Here is a 24,906-nt window from a genome sequence, read left to right as displayed (position 1 = left end):
TTCTCGTGGTATTTCATAAAACCCAGTTTGTGAGAATGTTTTGTTTGGGCTGTGTCAGAGTTGCATATTTTCTTGAGACTGAAACAAACACGGGCAGAGAGAGACCGGAAGGCCACTTCCTGCAAGAATCCTCAGGGAAAAGGAAATGGGTGTCAGTTGGCCAATCAGAGCAGACTGCGCTTGTGGGAAGGAGGGATTTTGAAGAAAACTACACGTTTGAGAGACACGGGGCATAGAGGACCTACAATGATGTACAGTATTTGAAAAATAATATTTTTTTTAAACAAAGCATGTCAACATATTCTGTTACACCAAATACACAAATTGATCATCTTTAAAAAAGCATCATATGACCACTTTAAAAGATTTTTTACTAGTCAAGTTTTTTTCTTATTCTCATTTTTACTTGTCCCCAAATTAAAGTGGACACATTCACAAAACATATTTTGGCAAGTTGAAGTCCAAGTCCTTTTTCTTGTCTAAACTTGTATTGTGTAAACACTTGAAATGCACCGTTGGGTCCAGAACATGAGCAATCTAGAGGCATCAGTTAGACTCTGAACGCTCAGAACAATTCCTGACATCAGTTGTGAAAGAGGTTATAGTGGAAATCCAACAATAATAGAGTCATTTTTACAATGTCACTGCTTTAGCAGGGCACACACTTATACACACAGACACACACAGTATCTGACCTAGAAATCAGAGTGTTCTAGCATTCTGGCTGTCAGCTGCAGTATGGTTAAAATCCTTCAGTGCAGAACGTCTAAGTATATATCTGTATAATATATCTGTTCAGTCAGCAGAACTACTTTTTGAAGCCTGATAAAAAGGGCTTATACACACACACAAACAAACACAAACCCAGTTCAAGGCGAGCTGAGGTATAATGATGATATTAAGATGTGAAGTAAGGAGTCTTGGGAGAGATGATTGTGCACAGGAATGGTTTCTCTCTCTCTCTTTATATATGTGTGTGCATATATATATATATATATATATATATATATATATATATATATATATTTATTTATTTATTTATACACCATGCATGCACACACATACAAAATTCCCAATGCTTCATTATGCACAAAAATTTATATTTATTTAGGAATATATGCATATGTTTAAAAGTGTCAGTATATGCATAGTGACAAAAAGATACAAAATAATAATAATGTGCAATAAAACATAGTAGAATTAAATAAATCTAAAAACGGTTAATAAAACCGTGAGTGTGGCTGATGTCTGAGGTTGTGAGTTCAGTTATAAATATCTCTCTCTCCGGGGTCTCTGTCCACCCACCAGGCTAGCTGTGGCTTTGTTAGAATGTGTGTGTGTTTGTGATCTTTGAGCCTGTAATCTGTTTAATCGGTGTTCTTGTGGTCTGTTGATATGTTTTTTTTTCTTGAATTACTCAGAGTATTTCTTTGTTAATGGAAGGATCAGAGAAATGTAGTAGATCAGAGAGAAAAAAAGAGATGTGTGTGTGTGCGTGTGTGAGAGAGCAAGAGAAAGAGAGACAGGTAGTTTAAATGAATTAAACTCAATCTCTCTTATTCATTTCCACTCATGACCCCTCCTCTCTGAGCTGGGATTTGATTCTCTCAGGTTTTATTAAATTGACTGCTTAGATTTGAGTCAGAGAGCAACAACGTGCACACACGCACCGTTTCTGCATGTTTTTTTTCTTTGTCGTTATGAGAGATATCTGAGCCCTTCCTGTTCACATCGGATCTGATGACTATCAGATTGCTGTCCGTGTCTTTGGTCTCCCACTGCAGCGATGGAGCCCCTGTGTCATCAACATTCCTCCTTCCTCCTGACAAACTTTAGTTGTGTCTGTGTGTGTGTGTGTGTGTGTGTGTGTCTGTGTGTGTGTGTGTGTGTGTGTGTGTGTGTGTGTGTGTGTGTGTGTGTGTGTGTGTGTGTGTGTGTGTGTGTGTGTGTGTGTGTGTGTGTGTGCACACTCTTGCTGAGTTGACTATGAGCCCTGTAGGAAATTTTTAAAGAATGAACATTGCAAAGGCCAATTAAAGCAGCCAAATGCACGCAGAGGGTAAACATCTGACTAATCCCACAGCATTCATGCTGAGAGCTCACACACACATGCATACACACACAAGTTTAAGCTCATTATCAGCATTCCCTGGCACGCTGCATGGAAAAAAAGCATGGATTAAGAAAAAACAAAGTGTCAGAAATAAACTCGCAGACCTTTTTGATTAAAAATTAGGGCTGGGCAAGCTAACATGTTGTTATCGCGTTAATGCATTAACTGATTAAAGCCAACAATTATTTTACTGCACGTTAATGCAGTTTTTTATTATTATCCATTGCTCACTGGCTCTGAATACACATACAGACAAATCATGCATCACAGGTGGGGATGCTCCCTATCAAATTATTTAGCATCAACATTCACAAACTACTGTCCACAATCATGACTTTTAAGTTGGAAATATGAAGTTTCCGATAGCATGTGAAAACAGCAGAGAAGTGTTCTCGCTCAACACAGTGGAGTTCATTGTTTTGTTAACTTTGTGGTTTATTATTTTGAGTCGAATGGGACGCGGTAACACATGGCCCTCTCACAATATATTGTTTTAACCCTAATTATTCTCCCGCATCCCGCACACACCAGTCTCTCCCCGCCCATCAAGTGTTGTCTTGATTAAAAAAAATGTTTTTATTGTGAATAATCAATGTGATTAATCACGTAAAAGAATTTTTTTTATTGTTGCCCAGCACTAGTAAAAATATTTCTATAATTGAGCATGTGCCAAAATTAATTCTAAGGTTCTGAATAACATTACAGAATAGAGAACAGAAAGTGTTAGCTAAATTGGTTTATCATGCACTTTCAGTGTGTTTCTGGGGCAAACATAGACTGAAACTCTACTGTGAAGCAGGCCTAAGTTTGAATATTGCTCTGGGTGGAGCTTGTATTGCGAATGTTATAGTACATTAAAATCTTAGGTCAAAAGAGCAACGACAACAACAAAAACTTTTGATGCTATACACGTCTTTCAGATTTATATTAGAAGTTATTTATCCATTATCATAACACATCTGATTTTCAGACCCTGTGGCTCATCCACACACTGCACACATGGTTTGTTTTGGAAAGATCCACTGAGGGGTCAGAGTTTTTGTGTTAGCTGGTGGTCTGTGGTTTCAGCAACTGAGAGTTTGTGTCTGATTGTGGTCTAATGTTTATAAATGAACAGCAGTGGGGTGACGTTAATGAAGCCCTGCAGTGCTGGTGGTTGAACAATCTGTCATTTGGGCCTAGTTATTCTCTAATGATGAATGGATCAAAATACAATCAACCCAATATAGAGCTCCATAACCCTTTTTTATGTTTAGAGAATTACTCTAATGTCTTCCTCTCTCCCTTTCTTTCTTGTTCTGGCTATTCAATGAATGCTCATTTAAAGGAATACTTCAGCCAAAAATGAATATGCTGTCATCATTTATTACCCTCCAAACTTGTATTCTTCTGTGGAACACAAAAGAAAGAATCATCTCTCTTGCAAAACTCCATCTGTGTGCTTGTGTGTCTGTTATTAATTAAAATATTGTGTAGATTAACAGTGACAATTGACACAAACAGAAGAAATCTTTCTCTCAGGGCCTCTCTTATTGTAACTAAATCGAGTATTTGCAATATTATCTAATCGATTTAATCGGTCACAGCTTCTGATTATTAATAATGAGGCCACACATGCACACGACAAACTGAGTATAGCGATAAACAGACATTAGTGGATAATAACCATCTGTTAAAAGCTGAATGTTCCACTGAGACATCAGATTGTGTATTTTGTGTAATGTGACATATGGTTTCAGATCTTCTCTGCTTCGTATGCTTAACTTTTACTCGCTGGAGAAGTGATGTCAAATAGAAGTCAAAAGTTCAGAACTGAGTCATGGTGACCCAAAAAAGTTATCACATTCCCAGACCTCCTCGATCACCACTGTGCCTCTAATTGCTTCTGTGGCTGTCTTTGTGGCTTTTATTAGAAAGCAATTGCTAAAGGACGTCTGTGGCCCTGTTTACACCTGGTAGCAAAGTGCTATTTTTTGTCTTCCTGGTTACTATCTCCAAATTATTTCTCACAAATATAAATTTAATCAGCAATATATCAGCATATAAACATCAGCTGAGGAGTGTTTTTTTTAAAGGTTCAAATGGATGTTAATGCCAGGTGTAGACATGGCCAAAGAGAGATACTTTGCAGTGTTTCTGGAATAGGATTGGGTTTGTTGACTTAAATCATTTTATTAGAAATTAAAAAAAAGATTATTGGAGAAAGGTGTGATCGGTACAGCCACTTTTGTACCATGACTTAATGAATTATTTGGTACGTGAATCACCGTGCCACAGCTCTGACAGGGTTTGGAGTTTTTCTTCTCTAGAGTGCAATGCTCTCGATACAGTTTGCTGTTTATCTATGAGTGAATTCACCTGCGTGTCTGCTGCATGTGCAATGAATGATGTTTCGCTAACTGTTTATATGTGTGTGTGAATTGAAGAGTTCTGCTGAATTGAGTGGATGCCCTTTCTCTGACCCCTCAACAAGATGACCTACTTTTCTGACAGAACATTGTTCTTCTGTTGGGGACGCGCCTCTCCTCTCCCTGTCTTTTTTTCCTCTTTTTCTTTCAGGAGACAGTTTCCCTTTAAGTAGGCTGCTTTCTCTGTGTACTGTATGTATGCATTCTAAAAATAAGAATCAAGTGTGTAGTTTCTTCTCCTCTTCCTTATTCTATGGTGTCAGGTTCGACCATTTGCAAATTTATGAAACACACCTGGTTTGAACGTGTGGAAGAATTAGTAGCGACCAAAACCTAGTGAGTTGCCTAGATGTCTGCTGTCTATCCAGGCAGCTGCCTACTAAGCATTGTTATTTATATGCTATTATAGTATTTATTAATGTTGTGATCGTAATGGTTCTATTTATATTCAATTTATTTGTATTTCTGTTTCAGTTGTTGTAGTACTCCATTTTAAACTCTTTTCAGTCATTTCAAATGTAAAAAGTATGATTTATTTATTTCAATTAGTGAAAACTTTTTCATAGTTTTAGTTGTAGTTAACGGAAATAGCACATCTCCGATTTGGGAAGTTAGATTAGAAATCATAGAAATAGCACTCCACATATTGTTCACAAAAGATTCTAGGTGAGTTTTGCGTTAGCATGCTAAAAGCATCCAACATAGCACACTTACATCAAGGATTTGTCTATTTGACATCTGCATTTACATCTGCGAGACAAATTTTTTTTTTAGAGTGTTTGGTCATCTGCAATAAGTCTATAAGACGTTTTCCTATTAGATGTCAAATGGACCTTTAGAAAATGTCTGAAAATTAAGATTCTTAAATATGTCTATCAGAAGATGTTTTCCAGATGAAACGATCTTTATCAGACATCTTGTAGATGTCTGTTAAAATAGTACTTTTCTAATTGAATTTAGCCTTTCATCTCTGCCTTTGGTGTTGAATGAAATTAGAATATTTAAAATTGGTATTTCTGCGACTTTGTCCACCATCTTTGATCTTTTTTTTCATTGACTTTGTCACAACCCACATTAAAAAATACTATGGTAATTTATAGTAAATATTATAGTGTTTTTGAACCATACTATAGTAAAGTACTTGTATTAATTTGCTGTGGAAATTCTATACTTGCTGTGGTAATATAACCACAGCATTCAATTTTTTTTTTTTTACAACTGTAGGGTATATTATACAGTTTACACTACAATACACTACAGTTTACTTTAGTAAACACTGACTAAAGTATACTACAGTATGTATTACAGTTTATCAGTTCAGTATGCTGTAGCATTCATTAACAGAGTGTTGTAAATACAATATATACAGTATAATACACTTTACTATGATTCAAAAATACTAGTATTTACTATAAATTATTATAGTATTTATTGATGTGGGAATGCAGGCAGCTCACTCTAGCTATCATGTGCATTTTGATGATCACAGAAATCATATGGACTGATTCAGTTAACAGTGTGTAGTTAAAGATAGTCTTATTTCTTATTTCATTACAAAATGCAGTAAGGTAACCTTTTTTTTTTTGCAGTATTCGCTTTTTGTTAAACCACGTTCAGCTGCAGTTTCACTGGTAGTAGGCGACTACATATTTCAGAGAGAAGGAGTGACTCCAGTGTGACATTAAAACTGTCCCCTGCGCGCACAACTACATGTTAGATTTAATAGGTTCTGTTGCCGACGCTTGCGCTCAGTCATTCTGTGAGCTCTGCATGTGCTTGTGCATTAGCTTGGAATTATTATCTCACTGTCTGTGTTGTTAATGGCTGCTGTAGAACATGTCACTCAGATGAATGAGTCATTGGGAGTTTATATTCGAATGTTGTAACTCATAATCATGACTTGAATATAAATATGAGCTGATTTTATCATAAACACTTGGTAGGAGTTTCTTCAGCCTGTGTGTGATCGTTAACTGTGTTTTCTGTAGGTCTGTTCACAGCACATGACCTGACTGACCTGTGGAAAGGTACAGAGACGTGTGCGAGGTGTTACTACCAGGCCGACTGCTGTAGTTACAGGAAGCACAGAGAGCCAATTAGAGTATTCATACCAACATACCTTCTCAGTCTTTCCTGTGAAGACATTAGCCCTGTTCCAAACCCTGTAAAGCTACCTTCTTTTAGGTATTATGCTGCTTTCCAATATGTCTAATTTTGGCCTAAATTTAAAGCAGCGTTGCATACAGGTATATACTTAAAGTGGAAGACAATCCCAGAATGCTCAGTAAAATCATTCAGTTCTGAAAAATATGGATCAAAATCTAATTCACAATGTTAATGTTTCTGCGTGCCATGTTTGCGAGTTTTGCCGAGTTAGTAAGAGAAGGTTTGATGACTTTTATCTCTTTATTAGAAACTAGAGAATGGTTATTGGTGAACGATAGTTTAGGATCAGTACATTTTGCAGATTGGACTCAAACCTGCATCAACCAGATTAGAACCATGGTTTAATGTTTCAGGAACTTAATGTCCCTTTTAGAGGTGAATTGAGAGTGCTTTTTTTAAACTTCAGTCTGATTTCTGAATTTGAGATAATTTGGTAAACAGGAACTACACTTCATTTGAATTTAACTTCAAGGAAGTGAAATTAAAATGATTAGGAAAAAATCTAATAAATTAATGTAGCCCTATTAAGTCATTACCAAGAAAAATGAACTCTTGTCAAGAGAAACGTTAAAGTTGCAAATTTTATGGGCCTTGCCGATTTATAGATCATTGTGGGAAGAACTTTATTACCCAGAGATGCCATTAAAGTCATAGTGAAAAATAAGATGTATTTATTTTGCAAATCCACTTGTTGGTTTTAATGCAAATGATTCACCTCATGAATTATCCAGTGCAAAATAGACTTCTCTCTGTACTTCTCCAATTTTTTAGTCAATTTAAACACGTAAAAGACCAACATTGTAAAATTAAGTTACTACATAGAATCATTTTTTCCCTATAATCTGTTACACTTGTCTTTATGCTATAATAAAGAAGATAAATTCAGTTGCCAATTCAGTTTATTTCAAATTTAACTTTTGAACTTTCTTGGATTTCTGTAAATCTCATATCCAAATTCAAATTGCTGTCAGTGTGAACACTCATTTAGACTACAGTGCCATTAATTTAGCAACATACTAACTCCAAGCTCTGTTGAAGTCGACCAGTCCTTATTCAAAATTATAGATGTTTACAACAAAGCTTCAATAATACTTTTTTTATTCCTGTATTCACTTTGCCTCTTTGTTTGTCTCGCTTAGAGTTTAGACTTCTTAAATTGGCCTTATGTTGACGAAATTGAAGTTTACTTTGATGAATCAGACATATAAATGTTTCTGTATTTAAAACTCACTTAAAATATCAAGACACTGATTGGCAAAGCAGGTCTAATGATCGGAATGGGGAATCACTCTGGTGCTATCGATCTGACACACACACACACACACACACACACACACACCTCACACATGATTGTGTTAGCCGAAGTAATGAGAAATCAATAAATACTGACTCCCTTAAATGCACAGGATTAATACTATTAGAAGTCAGTACACAGCAGTATGCACACACACTCCTTGCCCGTAAACCGCCAGTCCATTAGCCTTATCTTTTGGTCACATTAATGAAAGCTCTTACCCACAATGCACAGTGGTGTAACCCTGGCAACTACACCACACACATCTGCCCACTTATGCCTGACTGTAACCATGGAAATGGAATGGAATATGCTACATTGTCAATTTGTATGTATGACTTTCTGTGGGTAAAAGTTTTTGTTTCTGTGTTTTAGGGTTGCCATATTGTGCTTTTCGGAAAAAAAAGGGGTTGTTACTTGGTAAAACTGAAATAAATTTGTTAGCAGCTAATGAGTCATTTAATGAATTAGGTATCATTAATCTAGGTAGCAATATACTATTTACTAGTACTTTACAATATTATAGTTTCAAAAACTTTTTAAATGTAAAAAATGTCTTGTACTGTATGTAGGAATTAACATAAACTTTCATTAATTAATTTATAAAAAAAGTAGGCTGTTGTTAGTTGTTGATTCCTAATGCATTAACAACCCTTAAAGTGCTTAATTTAGTTATGACCAGTAATGTGCAGGCATTGTACTTAATCAAACAGTTGTGCTGTGCGAGAAGGTGGTATCTACGAAGAGCAGTCAAAGCCATGCTAATACACAAAATATGAGGCCTTTGGAGAGCATGTCAATAGGAAATGATCAGGCAGTTGAGAATTCCCTTCTGTTTGTATATACGTGTGTGTGTCGATTGAGCATTGTATACTTGATAGTTCCATGGTCTGGGGGTTTCCTGCTGACTTTTGGCCAGTCAGGGTGAGAACAGGGCAGCTATATTTTCTCTGCTTTCTCTCAGTCTCTCAGACACTTCAGGAAGAAGCGTTGATGGACGTATTTGCTGAAATTTCACCTCTCTTGCTCCTATAGCTTGTATTGTCACCCAGAGGACATAAAAGTATTTATACTAATGTGAGAGTATTTCAGTGCAGGGAATTTTCGGTTATAATCATTAAATTCTTTCAAATAAAATAACATTTTCTAGTCAGGGTTTTTTTTTTTAGAAGCAGTCCTCCTTTTTACTGCCATTGGCATCATTATTTCTCATAGTAATTATTACATTTTAAGGCAACCACGACGTTTGTACTACAAACATGAATGATTCTTCAAATTGTGCAGCTTGTTGAGGAAAGATGCACTGATTTATGTCACTTGGGGGTCTAACACATACAAAACAGCATGGCTCAAAGGATATTACACTTACAGAAACACACTACGGCAGTATGCCTTTGTACGTTTTTAAAATGCAAATCATATTAGAATGATTTCTAAAGGATCATGTGACACTGAAGACAAGAGTAATGGCCAATGGAAATTCAGCTTTGCCATTGCAAGAATATATTACATTATAAAACCTATTAAAATAGAATTTATTTGAATTGTAAACATAATTCACAATATTGCTGTATTCTTTAAACATTATTATCAAATGAATGCAGCCTTAGTGAGCATAAGGGACTTCTTTCAAAAACATAGAAAAACATCTTAATTATTACTAACTTTTGACCATTAGCATTTTCTAGGTTTATGTGTGGATAAAAAAATGGTATCTGTGGGTTTGTGGGTTTCATGCTGTTTGTTGTGGTGAATGTCCTGTGGTTTATTGTTTCTTTGATTGTTTCCAACAGTCTAGAGTCTGCATATTTACATTTTTTTTTTTGCTGTCTGTGGTTTTAATAAACAGACATGCTCGAAGATGCATACTCATCCTGAACCTGTTTTTGATTTACTTACTGGTTGGACTTAAAGTGAGCGATTCCTGCAAGTGTTCCAGCAATACACAGATCAGAAACACACACGTAAACATTCTTCTGTCTTCAAAGGTGAAGTCTGACTGCCACTTTGCCTCCCAGTGTCTCATGGGAGCTGAACCCCACTGCCTCTGACAGGGCTGAAATCAATCATAACTTTATCCGCACACATACAGGTCCCTGTGACGCTGTGTGTGAGTGTGCAAAGACCTTTTGAGCCGTTTACAAGACCGATCCCACACAAGCCTAAACTGCACCTCTGTGTGTGTGTGTATTTATGTGAGGTCATTCTTTGATGTGACTTAAACTCAAGGCTCAGTGGGCCACAAGAGCCTTTCCTCACACACTGCCTGAAGAGTTTATGCTCCCGTATGTTTCAAATTACCTGCACATCTGACATAACAACAAAACCATCATTTAAACAGATACTCATTATAACCTTCGAACCCCTTTAAAGATGTTTTCCTACTGTGTCAACGAACATGGATCCCCTTTAGGTGGGGTAACTCGTCTCTCTGAAAGGCAAATGCCGAGTTAAATTCCTTATTAAAAAGAAGTGGTGGGATTTCAGAGTGCAGTACTGTGTAGAACCACAATTAAAGCATTGACATCTCTGACGTTACCAAGAGTTAATGACTTAACAATGGTTAATGGAAGCTGTCTGTACTGAAATACAACTTGCATGTTTAAATGTAAGGGAGGCCAAGTAAGAAGCTTTTTTCTTTTTAAAAAAATGTTTTGTAACAGTATACATGTCTTGTATATTTATTTTATAATGTAAAAGCTGCTTGAATCAAACAGTCCATGTTAAATGTTAAAGTATCACACCGTGTGTGTGTCTGTGTGTGTGTGTGTGAGCGCGCATTGTAGAATTTTTTTTACCACAGGCTTGGCGGCAAATTTATTTTATTTTTTTTCCTCGGACACATCACTCAGGAGAACTGTTAGCTGGCAGGACTTTATGCCTGTTCTCAATTTCCAGTGAGCAAAAATACATCAGGTTTCACTGAGATGTGTATCAGTTTGTGTTTGTGCAGCTGTGGCCTAATGGTTAGAGACTTGGACTTGGTAACCCGAAGGTTGCAGGTTTGAGTCTCTGCGCTGGCAGGAGTTGTAGGTGGGAGGGAGTGAATGAACAGCGCTCTCTTCCACCCTCAATACCCATGGCTGAAGTGCCCTTGAGCAAGGCACTGAACCCCCAGGTGCTACCTGGGTGCTGGATCTATAGCTGCCCACTGCTCTGGGTGTGTGTTCACTTCTCACTGCTTTGTGTGTGCACTTGGATGGGTTAAATGCAGAGCACCAATTCTGAGTATGGATTACCATACTTGGCAAGTGTCACGACTTTCTTCTTTAAGTGTGTATCAGTTGCATTATTCCCATACAGTATTTGTTTGCATATATTGTTTAACTCATGTCAGAGTTTTTAGAGAGACCTGCCAGCTGTTAATTGCAGAAAACCTTAACAAGGGTTTAGAAGTGGACAGCATACAATGTGACACACATGACAGTACCAATATATGTTTGTGTAAGAATATCAAATTTTAATATCAGGGTAACTGGGTGTGTGTGTGTGTGTGTGTGTGTGTGTGTGTGTGTCTGTGTGTGTGTGTGTGTATATTTATGTGTATATATGTATATTTATGTGTATGTATGTGTATATATGTTTATATGCGTATGTATGTATGTATGTATGCATGTGTATATATGTCACAATACAGTTTTTATATTTGAGTCATTTGTGCTGATTTTTTAAATATTTTTTTATATTGAAATTAATTTGTGGTAGGATTTTATAATATGCTTTGTTGTTACCTATATCCACATTTTAAAATGACCCTGAATATTGACCAAATTTGACATATTTTCATGTAATATTTATGATATAGCCAATAACCTTTAACCTGGTATAAAAAAGTGTACTGTTACAAATTAGGAAAAAACAAGACGTTTAATCTTCAAATATCAGCCTAATCAAACAATGATGATATAGATCATTACTGATATGGTTATTTTAGTTTTTATACTTTCATGTTTATCTTCCTCACAAGGTGTTGAGTGCACAGCAGCATTTGTGAAATCTTTCCATTTGTGCACTTATAGCAAGCACTGAACTGCCCAAAATAATGTGGTCTGTCCAACAGGAAGACATGGTTACCACGGTGATAGTGATTCTTATATGCTCTAATGGCGATTTGAGGTCTTTTAAAGTACATTAAAACCAATTTTATCACAATTCCTGACATCACATGCACACTGCTCTCAGAACAAATTATGACCCGTGATGAGACCATATGTTTCCAAATCTCCTTTCACAAGCTAGAAGCTGTTTACATATTGATATTAGATGCTGCATTATCGGGCCGAACATTCATTCCTTTTATAAAGAGATCTGTCAAAGAGAAAGGATTTTTCTGCTTGTATCTATATTTTTGTGTATCAGTGGTTTTAAAAGCTTTGCTGTGTGACTGTATGCAGAGACTTTGCATCCCGTAGTTGAGCCATTTCAGTAATGACTCCTGCAGATCATAACAGTCATTATAATCAGACTTCTCCCTCTATGCACCGGGCGAATGCTAGATGAGGCTGTGAAAGGATGAATGCAGTATGAGGCTGTGAGAAGGTGATTCTTAATGAGGCTGTGAGAAGGTGATTCTTAATGAGGCTGTGAGAGGATGAATGTTGGATGAGGCTGAGAAAGGATGAATGCAGTATGAGGCTGTGAGAGGGTGATTCTTAATGAAGCTGTGAGAGGATGAATGTTGAATGAGGCTGAGAAAGGATGAATGCAGTATGAGGCTGTGAGCGGGTGTTTCTTAATGAGGCTGTGAGAGGATGAATGTTGAATGAGGCTGAGAAAGGATGAATGCAGTATGAGGCTGTGAGCGGGTGATTCTTAATGAGTGAGTGAGTGAGTGAGTGAAGTGACATTCAGCCAAGTATGGTGACCCATACTCAAAATTTGTGCTCTGCATTTAACCCATCCGAAATGCACACACACAGAGCAGTGAACACACACACACACACACTGTGAGCACACACCCGGAGCAGTGGGCAGCCATTTATGCTGCGGCGCCCGGGGAGCAGTTGGGGGTTCGATGCCTTGCTCAAGGGCACCTAAGTCGTGGAATTGAAGGTGGAGAGAGAACTGTACATGCACTCCCCCCACCCACAATTCCTGCCGGCCCGGGACTCGAACCCACAACCTTTCGATTGGGAGTCCGACTCTCTAACCATTAGGCCACGACTTCCCACCTTAATGAGGCTGTGAGAGGATGAATGTTGAATGAGGCTGAGAAAGGATGAATGCAGTATGAGGCTGTGGGAAGGTGATTCTTAATGAGGCTGTGAGGATGAATGTTGAATGAGGCTGAGAAAGGATGAATGCAGTATGAGGCTGTGAGCGGGTGATTCTTAATGAGGCTGTGAGAGGATGAATGTTGAATGAGGCTGAGAAAGGATGAATGCAGTATGAGGCTGTGAGCGGGTGATTCTTAATGAGGCTGTGAGGGGATGAATGTTGAATGAGGCTGAGAAAGGATGAATGCAGTATGAGGCTGTGAGAGGGTGACTTATAAATGAGGCTGTGAGAGGATGAATGTTGAATGAGGCTGAGAAAGGATGAATGCAGTATGAGGCTGTGAGAGGGTGATTCTTAATGAGGCTGTGAGGGGATGAATGTTGAATGAGGCTGAGAAAGGATGAATGCAGTATGAGGCTGTGAGAGGGTGATTCTTAATGAGGCTGTGAGGGGATGAATGTTGAATGAGGCTGAGAAAGGATGAATGCAGTATGAGGCTGTGAGAGGGTGATTCTTAATGAGGCTGTGAGGGGATGAATGTTGAATGAGGCTGAGAAAGGATGAATGCAGTATGAGGCTGTGAGAGGGTGACTTATAAATGAGGCTGTGAGAGGATGAATGTTGAATGAGGCTGAGAAAGGATGAATGCAGTATGAGGCTGTGAGAGGGTGACTTATAAATGAGGCTGTGAGAGGATGAATGTTGAATGAGGCTGAGAAAGGATGAATGCAGTATGAGGCTGTGAGAGGGTGATTCTTAATGAGGCTGTGAGGGGATTAATGTTGAATGAGGCTGAGAAAGGATGAATGCAGTATGAGGCTGTGAGAGGGTGACTTATAAATGAGGCTGTGAGAGGATGAATGTTGAATGAGGCTGAGAAAGGATGAATGCAGTATGAGACTGTGAGAGGGTGATTTCTAAATAAGGCCGTGAGAGAAAGTGAAAGCTAGATGAGGCTGTGAGAGGAAGAACTCTAAATGAGGCTGGAGAAAAATAATAGGGTGAAGTGCCCACTTTAACTGTGTGTTTTTCAAAAGCATGTGTGTGTACCTGTGAAAAGTCATTTTAAATGGATCTGGTTTCATCCCTTCTCACTCCCAACTCTCTTTTTTCTGATCATTTAAAGTAATAAAAGAGACAAGTTATTATTGTGTTGTCATTTTCATCCATGGTTGGTTGTGTATTGATTATTTTGACCTGATTCTGGTGCTTTGAGCTCACAGCTGTTAGATGAAAATGCCAGGAGAATGTGGAACGCTGTTGAAAGTGCTTATCTTTAAAGGGATTCTCCATCCTAAATGAAAATTTTATCATTTGCTCACCCTAATGTTGTTCCACACCTGCATGACTTTCTTCAGTAGAACACAAAAGAAGATAGTTGAGAAATGTCTCTGTTTTTGTCCATACAATAGATCCAGTGTCGTTTGGTTCCCAGCGTTCTTCAAAATATCTTCTTTTGTGTTCTGCAGGAGACAAAGTCATACAGGTTTGGAATGACATGAGTTTTGGGTCGAATATCCCTTTAAGAGGGTCCATTTTGTTATTCTACTTTAGAATCTCATACACCTTTACCTTAACATCTAAAATGCCTTTAAATATAAGCTAATCATGATGAACATCGACTAACTCAAATCATAAGAGCTCCTAAAAAGAGAGCTTTATGCATTTTCTGCATAAATAATATATGAATAATTCTTTACCTTTTGAAAGCGTCGCCAAAGTTATTTCTGGCTTTAATTTTGTCGACTTTTTATACATTTCTAAAAATTTTAAGCATTTCATCATGCGTTCACACAGATATACACTGCAATCATTCAGAACACACATACTATTTCTACTATAAAAGCTGTTTGCCCTCGAGTTCAGAAATAGATCATGTATTATGGTAATATTTACGTCTCGCACAGAAGTAAAGAAACTAGTTATATGTTCAGACACACATGAGGAATGTTGCATTTTTTATAATTGATTCGATTTTCTGGCTTTGTGCCTAGCTTTTATAATTATTTTATAGTCATCTGCCAGATTTAAAGTATTGAATGGACTGTTGAGTGTTGTCTTTTAGGTTTGTAGAGTAACGTCCTTAACAGGTCACACACAAACTTTTCTATTCAAAGATGACTGCTAAATAAGCTCCTCTGTGTCATGAGTGAATGTCTGTGTAATTCCAGTGAGTCTCTCAGTCTGATCTGTGAGTAACGGAGTTTTAAATGGCTCCAGCTGTTGGCAATGAAAAAAGTAATCTCATAGTGGGGTCAGAGGGACATCCTGTCCGGCTTATACCATATATATGTGTGCACTCGCCCTGGTAAAAGAAATGAAAAAACAGAACAAATGTGTTTAAGTCAATGCAGCTGACAATGGAAATGTAATTTCACACAGGTAATCTTACAGCCGTGTCAGCATGTAGACGCACACTCACACTGGCTTTCTTTGTTCATCTGGGCATTGTAATGCATTTAGATGTTGCAAGGTTATTCTTTATAGCCTTTCCGGAAACATTACAGCAGTTCTTCATTGATTCTCTTATTGGATTAAATGGCTCCATGGTGTTGATGTATTTGTGTATTTTTGATGAGTATGTATTGATTGCTGTATGTTTTAGATAAGGTCTAAGTGCTTCAATGCCAAGTGAAAAAGTTTATTTGTGGTTTTAGAGCGAATGTTTGACCTATGTATTTTTATGTGTATGTGTCAGTGGCGCTGCTGCTGAATCTGCACCGCCATGGCAAATGTGAGAAATTATATTTCTGTTGGGAGTTTGCAGTCTGAAATGTGATACAAAGACCTGGGTGCTGTGAAATAATGTTAAGCAATAGCATTGCTGGATTCAAAAACAACTATATAACGTGACTAGTATAGTCTGACTCTTACAAACCAGTTGTAAGAAATTGGACTAAAAGGCACTCAGGTTACAACTTGTTTGTATCAGTCAAATGAATCCTTCACTAAAATGATTAATTTGTCCAAAATATCTGTCAAAGCAAACACTAAATCAACCTCATGCATTGAACGGCAAGTCTTGTTCTTTTTTGAAATTAAGGAAATACTACATGTACGAAAAGTATCATTCATTAAAAAAAGTGACATGGACTGATTGTTACTTCGACAGCGTAGTTAAAGATTTATCTGTCTGTGTATCCATCTACGTGTGTGTGTGTGTGTGTGTGTGTGTGTGTGTGTGTGTGTGTGTATACATACACATGTTTATACATATTATGCAACAGTTCTTTCTGGTACTTAAATCTGATTGCTAAGAGGAGTGTGATATTCTAGTGATAACAGAACTCCAATCGTTTTAGCATTTGCTTCCACGTTTTCGGAGATCTGAGCTCCAGGACGTTAGCAGACGTTCAGCGCTCATGAACCTGCTGAGAACAGCCTCATCTCAGCCAGATCTTCTGGAACTTGCAGCTGGCTCTGATGTCTCTATGGGGATTAAAAATGAGATATAATTTGTTTTGGGTAAATCTAACAGGCAGTCTTTGATCTCATTAATTTATTATTTGTTCCAAAGTTAATAGATTTGTTAAGTTAAAGTTAACACCCTTAACAGATTAAAGCTATCGCTTTCCTCAGTGGACATTCAAACTAATGTTTTATTGTGAATATGAGATCGAGCTGAAAAATGAATGCTGTATCAGATGCAGGTAATCACACTAGCTCAGCCTGTCTCTCTTATAATACGCTACATGATACAGTATCATGTAGCGATACAGTAAATCACATGAGCCAATATTTTATTCACAATAGAACATAGATAACATAGCAAATGTTTAAACTGAGAAAGTTTACAATTTTATGCACAAAATGAGCTCATTTCAATTTTGATTTCTGCTACAGGTCTCAAAATAGTTGGGACGGGGCATGTTTACCATGGTGTAGCATCTCCTTTTCTTTTCAAAACAGTTTGAAGACGTCTGGGCATTGAGGCTATGAGTTGCTGGAGTTTTGCTGTTGGAATTTGGTCCCATTCTTGCCTTATATAGATTTCCAGCTGCTGAAGAGTTCGTGGTCGTCTTTGACGTATTTTTGGTTTAATGATGCGCCAAATGTTCTCTATAGGTGAAAGATCTGGACTGCAGTCAGGCCAGGTTAGCACCCGGACTCTTCTACGACGAAGCCATGCTGTTGTTATAGCTGCAGTATGTGGTTTTGCATTGTCCTGCTGAAATAAACAAGGCCTTCCCTGAAATAGACGTTGTTTGGAGGGAAGCATATGTTGCTCTAAAACCTTTATATACCTTTCAGCATTCACAGAGCCTTCCAAAACATGCAAGCTGCCCATACCGTATGCACTTATGCACCCCCATACCATCAGAGATGCTGGCTTTTGAACTGAACACTGATAACATGCTGGAAGGTCTCCCTCCTCTTTAGCCCGGAGGACACGGCGTCCGAGATTTCCAACAAGAATGTCAAATTTGGACTCGTCTGACCATAAAACACTATTCCACTTTGAAATAGTCCATTTTAAATGAGCCTTGGCCCACAGGACACGACGGCGCTTCTGGACCATGTTCACATATGGCTTCCTTTTTGCATGATAGAGCTTTAGTTGGCATCTGCTGATGGCACGGCGGATTGTGTTTACCGACAGTGGTTTCTGAAAATATTCCTGGGCCCATTTAGTAATGTCATTGACACAATCATGCCGATGAGTGATGCAGTGTCGTCTGAGAGCCCGAAGACCACGGGCATCCAATAAAGGTCTCCGGCCTTGTCCCTTACGCACAGAGATTTCTCCAGTTTCTCTGAATCTTTTGATGATGTTATGCACTGTAGATGATGAGATTTGCAAAGCCTTTGCAATTTGACGTTGAGGAACATTGTTTTTAAAGTTTTCCACAATTTTTTTACGCAGTCATTCAAAGATTGGAGAGCCTCTGCCAATCTTTACTTCTGAGAGACTGCTTCTCTAAGACAAAGCTTTTATAGCTAATCATGTTACAGAGCTGATATCAATTAACTTAATTAATCACTAGATGTTCTCCCAGCTGAATCTTTTCAAAACTGCTTGCTTTTTTAGCCATTTGTTGCCCCCTTGCCAACTTTTTTGAGACCTGTAGCAGGCATTAAATTTTAAATGAGCTAATTAAGTGGATAAAAGTGTAAAATTTCTCAGTTTAAACATTTGCTACGTTATCTATGTTCTATTGTGAATAAAATATTGGCTCATGTGATTTGAAATTCCTTTAGTTTTCATTTTATTAAAATTTAAAAAACGTCCCAACTTTTCCGGAATTCGGGTTGTAGCTCTAAAGTTACATTTTTGAATTAGTAACGGAGACTTGGACTCAGTTGTTAAACTTATACTGAGATTTGAATCTGTGGTGGACAGTAGTAGTTTGCACAAAAGAGGGTTTTTAAAGACACACTGTTGTTATTTATAACTGTTGTATAAATGCAATATCACACTTGTAGCAGTGCGATAGGGCTGTATATTGGCATGCTGTGATTAACTACGGCACTCACGGCCACATGCCTATGGACGAATCAGAGCCATGCCGACATACAGCCATATCCCACTGCTGCTCGTGATATTTCTCATATATATACAGTATATAGAAGATATACCAATATAGAAGATAAAACATGGAGTTGTAAATAAAACAAAAACTATTGCTGTACATTTAATAAGAAAATGTTATTTTAGCCTTTCTACTTCAAAATTTCAATAACATGTTAATATTAAATTTTCATAATTGGAAATCGGTCTTGTTCTCACATCCAAACATACGCACACACATCTATACTGTAATGTAAGCTGCCACTTGTCCGTGTCTGGTAAATTCCGCTGCAGGCTTTCCTGATCTGATCTTGTGGAGCATAGTAGCCTAGAGAGACCATGTTTGTTGTCCATGTAGGCATCTGGACCATCTGTGCACCGTGTGTGACACCTTGACCTTTGTTCTCTTAAAGGTAGTGGAGCGTAACTAGATGACCTTTTAGACCGGGTCACACTTCCAACACCTGTTCCAGGGAGCATAGGATAAAAGGGATTATGATGTAATGTTCTAATGTGTCATCATGTGCCCTCTTCCTCCTGTTCCTGACAGGCTGACACTCAGCAACCACGACCGAATCCAGCGCTTACGCCAGGAGTTCCAGCACGTCAGACAGGAAGAGACGGAGCCAGATGATCGCCACCGTGCCTACAGCTTGGAGCAGCACTGGGTGAGTGTGTGAGCTGAGTATGTGCACCCATGATCACTGGACGTACACCCCATGGTGTCTGGGAGCTTCCAGGAAGAATAAGACTAAGTCCAAGGACTGGAACGGTTAGATATACGACCTCCAGGCCTGGGCTAATACTAACTGCTAACCTGAGATCACTGCATGCAGGAGCATGTCACCTCTGACACTGACATTATGAGCTAACAATGCTAACATCACCATGTGTTCATCCATCCGGACTGTTCACCCATCCATTCATCTGTTCAGCCATATCACCGCTGTCATGACTTCAGCAGATCATGAATTAAGGCAAGAACTGTGACTGGCTAAATGTATGTCTGCAAGATGGAAGAGTGTGTGTGTGTGTGTGTGTGTCTGAGAATAAAAATCTATGTTTTTAGACTGAAATTGTTTATTATTAACATAACAAATAAAAATCCAGATCAATAGAATCTGGATTGAGTGTGAACTTAACGTGATGATCTGGATTTAGCTAAATTTAAACCTCTATGCCTATAAAATGGAGCAGAAAGTCATAATAAAGGGATAGTTCCAAAAATTCTTTCATGAGTTACTCATGTTGTTTCCAACATGTATGACTTAGCTTTTTTTTTCTCTGTACAACAAAAATAATTTGTTGTGGACCATATTCAAGTTCCCCTATCCTAGTTCAAGCATTCCTAAGATAATTTCTCTTTTGTTCCACAGAAGAAATAAAGTAATACAGGTTTGAAACAATTGAGTAAATGATGGTGGAATATTAATTTTTGGGTAAACTATCCCTTTAAGTCAGGAATGAGTTGCATCTAAAGATCATTTCAGAAACACTTCTGTGTGGATTTTTTTTACGTTATTGATTTGCAATAACCTTTCCTTGAAGAGAGTTTCTTTGAACTGTTACACGCAGTATTATGTGTATTTTCCTTAATGTAAATTTCGCTTTTAACATTTTTCATTTACTCAACTTTAATGTATGGAATTATTTTTGCTGCTTCTCTTTGTAATGGTAGTGATTATGTAACTGTATTAAATAACATCTTAAATGTCCTTTTCCTTCCCCCTTTTCATCCCCTATTTTTTTCCCAGTTTTTAAAAACCCCCATGATTACATAAGCCTTTTTTTTTTTTAAATATGCCTAAAAACCTTTTTTGTAAAACAACAGCCAATGGAATAGAAATGGGTGGTATGCTTTAATGAGTCAGTTATGTTCCTGTAGCTGAATTAAATCCAATTCAGGTGTGTTTCAAACACGTCCATCATTTCTTCATGGAATGTTTCTTACAGAGAAATGACAGGTGAGAATAAATGGAAAAATTTCCAGAGTGCATGTGTGCCAGTGTTAACATCATCAGCTGTTATAAATCTCATACAGTTAATGAATTCATATCAGACCTTTAATGCCATAATCTGTTTAGCAAACAAATGGTACATTCCTGTGACACTGATGTTGTTTTAGGCAGTGAAGTGTGCGTATGTGTTAATGAACTGGGCTAAATGACCCAGCTCCACACATCCTTCAACCTTCAACTCCTCTGTCTCCACGGCAACATGGCAGGCAAGCTCTGTCAATCAAACCCAGCATGCTGTTCTCCTTCATTAGAGTTAATGGAAATCTCTGTGTGAATCGGCTCTTGATTGAGCATGCCTGGGACAATATTCATCTGTTTGACTGAGTGTGACGAGAGCAGGGAACTCAATGTAGATGTTGCCATAAAAGAAATGGATTCTTATGGGTCATGAGCAATTTACTGCAGTACAGAACAAAGCAGTCAGCGTGTGTGTGTGTGTCTGTGTGTGTGTGTGTGTGTGTGTGTGTGTGTGAGAGAGAGAGAGAGAGAGAGAGTGAGAGGTGGCGTTAAATTTAAATTAAGTCTTTTATTGTTTATAATTACACCCTTATGTTCTGTGCCAACCAAGTGTGAATGTGTGTGATTTCTTAATGAATTACATGGAGAAGTGCTTCATTACATTATCACCACAAATCCCACTCACCATAAATGAACTAATATTCACTTAATGTTTATCTAGCATTCACCTAACATCCAGCTAACATTTATCTAACACTTATCTCATCTGCTATGTGTGTGTCCTCATTCCAGTCTCACCTTTGTGTCCATAATGTATGTTAGAGAACTGGTAAAGCATGCCACTAGCAATGCCAAGGTCATGGGCTTGATTCCCAAGAATCATATAAATTGATGAACATAAACCTTGAATGCACAGAAAAACACTGGATCTTAGAGGAATAAAACCAGAACCACAGGAGATTAAAAATATATATTTACTTACTTAGTTATTCAGATATTTACCTATACTTAAATTTTTGTTTTCATTTGCACATTGTGCTTTTGGAAATTATTGTCATTTAATTTTTTAAAGATAAATAGTTGCTGAAATAACTGCTTAGCTTTTTAATGATGTGGTCATTTAAATAATGAGTACTAATTTTTATCATAATTATTGAGGGCCATAATGTAGCAGTAATTTTATGAAGAGTAATAAATAACTCCATGAATATTTTATCAGTTATAATCCACTCTAATGGTTTCATTAACAGCAGTAATGCGCCAAAGGTCATAGGACTGGTAATAATGTCCCATTCAAACGCACATTTCTGCACAAATGTCACAGACCTGTACACAAAATCACCTCTAAAACCTGGTAAGTGCTTAGCTTGAGTGTTTGTTTCTATTCCTTCTTAATAATCTTTCCACAACTCAATCTCTACTGAACTTTTACCTGTTTGTTTTAAATGGACATGTTGATAACTCCCGCTTGTGTTACAGTCCAACTGCAGCTCACAGACATCATCTGGCCGACACTCCGTGTCTGTGGAGGTGCAGTTACAGAGACAGGAAGCCAGAGATGCTTTCACACATGCTCAGAGACAGTACAGCTCTCTGCCACGGTACGTGATGAAGTACTACAATAACTACAATAACTGAAATAAAAAGTCATAGTGTCTAAAGTATTAATTTCATGTGCATACACAACATCTCACTTGCTAATTTCTCCCTGTGTGTAGCCACCCTCGTAAGACACCCACCCCAGCCTCAGAGAGGGAGTGGGAGAGAATGTGTCCAGGTGGAGATGGTTTCCAGGCAGCCAAAGACAGTGGCCGTTACTCCAGCTACCAGGGATCTCGTTCCGTCCCGCGGACCGTTCCTCGTCCTGGCTGCAGGAATGGCCTCTCTGCTCCCCCAGGAGCTGGTGGTTCCTCTGTGGGTGGCGGCTACAATGCACGTGTCCTCCTGGAGGCCCAGGAGCTCCTGCGACAAGAACAGAGACGCAGGGAGCAGGAAATGAAAGGAAGAGGCCCATCAATGCGGTTGGACTACGAATCCCAGGATTCCAAAGGGCGCCACAGACAGGACGTCCCACTTTCCCCTTCCCAGGTTGCCCGACTCAGCCGCATACACACACCTGAGAAAATGCGCCCATTTTTGTCATAAGAAAAAAGGATGACACTTTCTTCAATTTTTGAAAGTCGAATTGCTCACAAATACTAACAATTGTTTGTGTGCCATTAGTGCAGACACTCTTCAAGTGCCTTTTCTTTATGAGGTCACATTGGTCCGGCCCCATCTGACAGCTCATTGGTGTGTCCAGAGGCAAGAAGTATCTTGATTGGCTGTAAGGACCTTCAAGCTCTGACAATCAGCCTGACGCTGGCCTGTTCCTCTGTAAAAACAATGTAGAACTTGATCTAAATGAGCAGTTTTCCTGCTTTGCACATGTTTTGATGAAGTTTTGTGAAACAGAGCTTTTTTTTTTTTTACTAAGATTTATCAGATGAATTCTTAAACAGGTAAAATGTATCAGTTAAACTCGTATTTGATTTTGTTAGTAGAGGAAAAGGTGGGACTGAGTACAGGTGGCCCAGCATACCTAGCGATACCACTGGATGTTGTCAAAGAAAGGATGTTTAAAGAACTCAACAAATCTAGGTACAAAACACACAGTCAGAGTGAAGGACTCATGGGAATAGAAGAGAGACAGGAAATGGGGTAACAGATAACAGGTCATTAATTGATGCTCCTCATTAAATTTTTAGAGCTTTTTCACACACAGACACAACCCACGACCCACTGCTGCCTGCCAGGTGTCTGGTGTGTGTGTGTGTGTGACTTCCTGTCTCCCAGATGACCCGCACTGAATTTTTCATCACACACACCAGCTGCCCCTGTATTGACAGACCACAGCAATGTGAAAGTTCACACAAAAAGATTGTCTTGCCTTCTCCCTTAAACATACATAAATGCGCACACACACACAGAGAGAGGCTGTGTCTGGAATACCATACTACCGCCACTTCATCTGTCTTCATCCATGAAATATGTAAAAATATATAAAATAACTTTTAAGTATATCATTATTTTTCCCCCATGTGTGATTGTACACATGTAGGGTTTGAGCTTAAAAATAATTAGTAAATGTATATAATAAAAGAGAAAGAAAGAGAGTATGAACTTGAAATAGTGACATTAATTTAAAAAAATAAGTATTGTATGTATATAGATAGATCGATACACACACACCCACGCATGCATATACAGTACAGACCAAAAATTTGGAAACATTACTATTTTTATTGTTTTTGAAAGAAGTTTCTTCTGCTCATCAAGGCTGCATTTATTTGATCAAAAATACAGAAAAAACTGTAATATTGTGAAATATTATTACAACTTAAAATAATAGTTTTCTACTTGAATGTACTTATAATAAAAAAATAATTTTTTCCTGTGATGCAAAGCTGAATTTTCAGCATCATTACTCCAGCCTTCAGTGTCACATGTAACATCCAGTCTATCACATGATCATTTAGAAATCATTCTAATATTCTGATTTATTATGAGTGTTGGAAACAGTTCTGCTGTCTAATATATTTGATGAATAAAAGGTTAAAAAGAACTGCATTTATTCAAAATAAAAAAACATTTCTAATAATATATATTCTAATAATATATTTTCTTAACTATCACTTTATCAATTTAACACATCCTTGCTGAATAAAAGTATTGATTTTATTTAAAAACAATTACCCCAAATTACTGACCAGTAGTCTATATTGTTATTACAAAATATTTATATTTTAAAAACATAGCTTCTTTTTTTATTTTTTTTTATTCATCAAAGTATCCTAAAAAAAGTATCACATGTTCTGAAAAAATATTAAGCAGCAGAACTGTTTCCAACTTTGATAATGAATCATCATATTAGAATGATTTCTAAAGGTTCATGTGTTAATGATCCTAAAAATTCAGCTTTGCATCACAGAAATAAATGATAATTTAAACTATAATAAATTTAAAAACAATTATTTTAAATTGCAATAATATATCACATTATTACATTTTTTTCTGTATTTTTGATCGAATAAATGCAGGCTTGATGAACAGAAGAAACTTCTTTCAAAAACAAAGAATAGTAATGTTTCCAAACTTTTGGTCTGTACTATATATATATATATATATATATATATATATATATATATATATATATATATATATATATATATATATATATATAT

The 24,906-nt window shown here is 37.5% G+C and overlaps 1 protein-coding gene across 2 annotated transcripts in view; it reads left to right on the top strand.

Annotated features, from left to right (window-relative positions):
• Window positions 1-23,864, top strand: part of LOC132154586 (partitioning defective 3 homolog) — a 66,387-nt gene extending 42,523 nt beyond the window's left edge. For both annotated transcript variants that reach the window (XM_059563203.1, XM_059563204.1), the window contains 3 exons: window positions 19,258-19,375; window positions 22,163-22,284; window positions 22,402-23,864. In XM_059563203.1, the coding sequence (XP_059419186.1) occupies window positions 19,258-19,375; window positions 22,163-22,284; window positions 22,402-22,828 (667 nt within the window). In that variant the 3' untranslated portion in view covers window positions 22,829-23,864. The remainder of the gene's footprint in view (window positions 1-19,257; window positions 19,376-22,162; window positions 22,285-22,401) is intronic.
• The last annotated feature ends 1,042 nt before the right edge of the window (window positions 23,865-24,906 follow it).

The sequence above is a fragment of the Carassius carassius genome, chromosome 12 (assembly GCF_963082965.1).
Source record: "Carassius carassius chromosome 12, fCarCar2.1, whole genome shotgun sequence".
NCBI lineage: Eukaryota > Metazoa > Chordata > Actinopteri > Cypriniformes > Cyprinidae > Carassius > Carassius carassius.
Note: the sequence above shows the minus strand (reverse complement) of the source record. Positions and strands in the feature narration are given on the sequence as shown.